Below are 6000 nucleotides of genomic sequence, written 5' to 3' on the forward strand. Positions count from 1 at the left end.
TTCTCCCTTTAACCCTCCCTCCTCTCATGTGCTCTCTCTCTCTCGTTCTCTCTATCTCAAATAAATAAATAAAATCTTTTAAAAAAAAAAGTACATAACATATAATTCCATCTATGTAAAACCCTAGAAAATGCAAACTAATCTACAGTGAAAGAAAGCAGATCAATGATTGTTTGAGGAAGGGGCATGAGGAAACTTTTGTGAGTGATGGATATGTTCACAATCTTGCTTGAGAAGAAACTATACACTTTAAATATGTATTGTTTATTATATGTCAATTATACTTTAATAAAGCTGTTTAAAAATGAAATAAGGGGCGCCTGCGTGGCTCAGTCATTAAGCGTCTGCCTTCGGCTCAGGTCATGACCCCAGGGTCCTGGGATCGAGCCCCGCATCGGGCTCCCTGCTCAGCAGGAAGCCTGCTTCTCCCTCTCCCACTCCCCCTGCTTGTGTTCCCTCTCTCACTGTGTCTCTCTCTGTCAAATAAATAAAATCTAAAAAAAAAGAAAGAAAACATAACAAAAAATAATCTTGAAAAATGTAACAGGACCTATCGAACCACAAGACAGTTTAAGTCTGGATAAGCAATTAATCAATAACTCTCTAAAAATATTCTTCTCTTTCCCTCCTGCCTCCTCTCCCAATCATAGGAGATCAGAAATCATACCAAAGAATCCTGCTTTGAACTCACTGTGCCAGGGAAACTGGATAAAGGCAGACTCCAATGGACAAAAATGTGCCTTCCAAATCAATTCTGATGCCACATTTCAGAACCGAGACAGCCACAGAAGTCATTTTCAGCACCGCGCCATCTGCTGCCAAACGGTTACAGGGCCCTGCAAGCTCCTGTCCCGGCTGTAACTCCCCCACCTGCAGCCTCACCTTGGCACCCTGATTCCCAGAACTGTCTCACTGCCATCAGGCATCCAAACTATTCCCCACGCTAAAGTGGGACAGAATGGTGCCTTTTCCCAATACCGATTAAAATCCCAATTCCATGAATACAGTCATTAATGCTACTTATTTAAACCTTAAAATCCCTATCGAATAGATCAATTCGGTAAGTATTTACTGAATATCCACTACAACAAACCTGCAATAGGGTTTTATATACAAAAGAATCTCTCTTCCCGGCCTAAAATGTTGGACTTCTTCCTTTATTCCAAACAAGTGATAGCTTCCATATCAAGAAATTCCTGCCATCTGGTGTCCAAATTTGACACTGCACCGAGCAACCTCTATTTGGTATAGGCAAGCACCCTAGACTAAAAAATGTTCTATGTAGCAGTATTTAAAAATCCATTTGGACTAGGGGCGCCTGGGTGGCTCAGTCAGTTAAGCGTCTGCCTTCGGCTCAGGTCATGATCCCGGGGTCCTGGGATCAAGCCCCACATCGGGCTCCCTGTTTGGCAGGAAGCCTGCTTCTCCCTCTCCCTCTGCTGTTCCCCCTGCTTGCGTGCTCTCTCCCTCTCTCTCTGTCAAATAAATAAATAAAATCTTTAACAAAAAAAATCCATTTGGACTAAAGGGTTACAAGAAAAGACCATTAATTTAAATGAATCTTAAATGAAGACTATTAACTTAAATGAAAACTGAAAGAATATGGAAAAGATGGGGCATTCTCCCATCTCCAGCAAATTGAGGAAAAACTGAAATACTGAAAATGATATAGCCAAAACACATCTACACCAGCACCAGCCCTGGTCAGCCTTTCAACCAATGCTGACCACACTCCTCCTAAGAGCTCAGCAAAATAGAAAGGGTGCAGACTGACGACACAAACAACTGAAAAAAGTAAAAGACAAACTAAGAATATAGAGACCTCTTTTAAGTTATACGGTACCGTTGCATTTTCCATAGTCCATGTACTTCAAGAGCTATGATGTGATAGATTCGGGGTTTTTTTTTTTCATTATTTATGTAATAAGGCAAAGAGTGGTGTCCCATCAACTATGATGACTCAACTTCAAACAAGACATTACTTTTTGATTTAACAGGGATTCTTCAGAGTCTTCGGCAAAGATTTACTACAAAATAGGAAGGCTGTGAGAACTAATGAGCACATGTCTACACAGCACATGGTAAAGGCAAGGAGAAAATAGGAGTCATCCTTGATTCCTCCCTATCTCACCCCCATGCAATTATCAAGCTCGGTGGATTAATAAACTAACTATCTCTCTATCCCCACTACCTTATCCTAGACAAAGTCACCATCACCAGGAATTGGCAAACTACAGCCTACAGGCCAAATCTGGCCTGTCACCTGTTTTTGCAAGTAAAGTTTTATTGGCAAGACCATTCATTTATATATTGTCTTTGGCTATTTTCATGCTACAAAGGCAGAATTGAGGAGATGTGACTGGCCCACCAAGTCTAAAACATTTATTATCTGTCTCTTTACAGATAAAGTTTGCCAAACTTGGCCTAAATAGGCTATTAAATAATCCTCTAACTAGTCTCTCTAACACTCATTCAATTCACTCTCCAAACAGCACTCTGAGTGAAAAGTTTTAACAACACAAACTTGATCATTCATTCTTCTGCAAAGATAAACCCAAATTCCTTATGGTAACTCCTGTAACTTTTCCAACCTCCCATCTTGCCACTACCCTTTATGTTCCAGTTATTCTATTTTAATCTCTCCAAACTCACCTTGCTTTAGCCTTTGGGCTTTCAGCATATAATATTTCTCCCAAATGGGATACTCTACCTTTCTTTAGCTAACTCCAGGGACCCTTCAGGGTCTCTATGTAAATGTCATTTTCTCCAGGAAGCCATTCCTGACCCCTTGGGCTGGAATTCAGTGGTCCTGCATTCCTTCATCACTGACCTTGTTATTAGACTCTAACGCATTTTAATTGTCAGGCCAGATCAAGAGCCATATGAGGGCAGAGATAGGCTCTGTACTGTTAACTATGATACATATGATATCATACATAACATATCATACATATGATAGTATGTATGAGGTATTTATAAAATCTTGGTTCAAATTAATTTCTCCTTTGCATCATGTTCTGAGAATTCAAAGAATTTTTCTCAGAGATTTATCAAAAACAATCATACCATTTTAGGCAATGAAGATAAGTCATGTATTACCATAGCAGAATAATTTGATACCAAAATCTGAAAACCTAGAAATCTACAGAAAAAACTTCTAAGCCCAACTATTTACACCATATGCATTTTAGTATATTACTGGAGAAAACCTTGATCATCAGAGCTTACCATTCTAGACCATATATAATGAAAACAACAAAAATAATGAAACTAAAAAAAAGTATTCTCCTAATACCTGCTCTTCCCTCTCCTTTTCTTTGGTCTTACTTCTGTAGACTCTAGCAGAGGTGGCATCCTGGGTTGGAATGGCAGAGATCTGATGCAGTGGCATGCTCATCCCAGCCTCCTGTCTGGTTGTCTTCTTTACTGAAGAGAGTCTCCAGTGGTAGAGTCATTTTGGGCCATGGACCTCAAGCTGAGAGGGAGAAGACAAGACATAACTGAGCTAAAACACTTCAAATTTCCAACAGTGACATTAGCATTTTATATTTATATTCGAAGCAGTTACAATGTCTGATATAAATACTCGGTATTCAAAAAAAACCAGAAGGTAAACATTTTATGGGGGCAATTTTGACATTTTTCTCATGTAATAAGATGGGAACACCTGAAAGAGTCTGTGCATCAGGTACATGTATAATCAGATATTAATTTTCCATTGGCCATTAGGTTTTAAACAGCAGTGCCATCCTTTATTTTAAGAATATTTCTGAAGTTAAATTTTTTTCTTGAAAAAGCACTCATTCTGATAGAAGTAGTGATCTTTCCTTAAAACCACTGCCCTTGAATTCACATAATGGTAGGATTAAAGGTTAAAAAGTCTAAAATAAATCTAAAATATCTATGATCTCTGCTTAACCTTCTGAAAGTCTAGACTCTCTAGACCAGGGCGCCTGGGTGGCTCAGCCGGTTAAGCGACTGCCTTCGGCTCAGATCATGATCCTGGAGTCCTGGGATCGAGTCCCGCATAGGGCTCCCAGCTCAGCGGGGAGCCTGCTTCTCCCTCTGACTCTATCCCCTCTCATGCTGTTTCTCACTCTCTCTCTCAAATAAATAATAAAATCTTAAAAAAAATTAGACTCTCTAGACCAGTTGTTGGCAAACTTTTCCTATAAAGGGCCAGAGAATAAATATTTTAAGGCATTGTGGGCCATATTTTTTTTTCCAAATTACTCAAATCTGCTGTTGTAGTGTGAAAGCAGCCACAGTAAGTGTGTAAATGAATGAGAATGGTTATGTTCCAATAAAACTTTACTTACAAAAACAGGTGGCAGGCTAGATTTGGCCCAAAGCCCGTAGTGCTAACCCTGTTCTAAGGAACTTTCCGGGGAAGATGAGGGTCATCATGGATATTCCTGGGATCCTAAGAAGGCTGCCCTTAGGTAAAATAATAGTTTCTAAATAAGTGATTCTAGGCCCACCTGCCTTTTTTCTGGTTTTCTCCTACATTCCTCCAAAGTCCCTGGTAACTGGATTGTATGTTTTCTATCCCCACACTCTGTCCCCACTGAAATTTATCAAACTCTGTATACAAAACCAATTATATACCCAAATTATCCATAACGTTTAATGTAGCAATGTTTCATGCTATTTGAATTTTAACAAAGGATGGAAGCATTAAACCAAAGATTGAATCTCTAATTTGGGGTTTTTCACTTACTAACCATGTGTTGGAGGGTGGGACAATAGCCAGGGAGTGTAAACAACAGGGCCTAACAACTCTGAGGTCTTGTTTGATGAGTAGCAATTTATTCTGCCCAACCCTAAGGTCACATCTTAAGGGCAGCCAACTATTCCACCTCTCCCCAAACTCTGCTCTGGACTAAAAGTAGGTGTTTGTGTGGCTGGCCCCACCTCTGGCAGTATTACTAACAAAACCAATGAGCAACAGAACTCACAGAATTAATTTCTTTCATCAGATTCTCTGATCAACAAATAACACGAAGGAATAAGAAACTGGAAGGGATCAACACTATGAGAAAATGAATGAAAAGAATATTCTTTTTAAAAGTTTAGTGTTCTAGCTTTTCGGTGGAGGAGTAGGGTACCCTATTTCAACTGGCCCCGGAATTGAGCTGGATATCTACCAGACCACTCTGAGCATCCATGAAACCAGCCTGAGATGTAAGAAGATCTGGATCTCTACAAACAGAATATCGCAGGTGGTTGGTTTTGAGGTACAAAGCGGGGAGCCGTGATTCTGCAGGCAGATATCGGAGGATAAACGGCAGCGGGAGGGTGGTTGGCATGGGGATCCTACACAGCCGGTGAGTGACAGTCTAGTGTGCTGCAGACGGGGCACAGGCTCGCAGACCGGTAGCGGCGGGGAAAGGACTTTAGGGCAGCCCCCGGGGATGGAAACCCGGAGCGGTGGGGTCGTGCTTGCAAACTGCAGCCCCCGGACAGAAACCCGGAGTGGCGGGGTCGCGCCTGCGAACTGGGAGCGGCTGGCGGTTTTAGAAGCACAAAGGACAGAGACATGCCCCGACCTGGAGGCAAGACTGGGAGCGCTATGGAGGGGCGCACAACCCAGGCCGCTTTTATAGTTTATAGCAATTTTGCAGTTTATAGCAGCACAGACAGAAACCGAGACGGTGTGGCCTGCAGAGCTCACTGAAGAACAGACTGCGATCTCTCTGCTCTGAGGCAGAGGGTTGGAAACAGTCTCTTCTGCTCTGACTCGCGGAAGAGATGCGGAAAGCCACCAGGGAAAGGCGCCAGAGAACAAAAGCCCCAAAAACTGATTCCTGCTGAGCCCATCCCCCGCCACAGGGGGGCAGGGCAACTCCGCCCAAACAGGGTTGCCTGAGTAACATCGTGGCAGGCCCCTCCCACAGAAGACAGGCTGGGAAAACAAGAGGCCAGCAACCCTAAGGTCCCAAGAAAACAGGTGCATCTTGCTTGGGTTCTGGTCAATAATTTGGACTCTATACATTCCCT

The 6000-nt window shown here is 42.1% G+C and overlaps 1 protein-coding gene across 9 annotated transcripts in view; it reads right to left on the reverse strand.

Moving 5' to 3' along the window:
• Positions 1 to 6000, reverse strand: part of MARCHF8 (membrane associated ring-CH-type finger 8) — a 159382-nt gene that overhangs the window by 65259 nt on the left and 88123 nt on the right. For 6 of the 9 annotated variants that reach the window (XM_081823915.1, XM_006728192.3, XM_031038872.2 and 3 more), the window contains exon 2: positions 3296 to 3475. In XM_081823915.1, coding sequence (XP_081680041.1) covers positions 3296 to 3397 — 102 coding nt within the window. In that variant the 5' untranslated portion in view covers positions 3398 to 3475. Of the gene's footprint in view, positions 1 to 3295; positions 3476 to 6000 lie in introns of those variants that run through there. The other 3 variants (XM_081823917.1, XM_081823916.1, XM_081823918.1) reach the window with 2 other exon arrangements.

This window comes from Leptonychotes weddellii, chromosome 6, assembly GCF_054177405.1.
Source record: "Leptonychotes weddellii isolate Sample4059 chromosome 6, ASM5417740v2, whole genome shotgun sequence".
Classification (NCBI taxonomy): domain Eukaryota; kingdom Metazoa; phylum Chordata; class Mammalia; order Carnivora; family Phocidae; genus Leptonychotes; species Leptonychotes weddellii.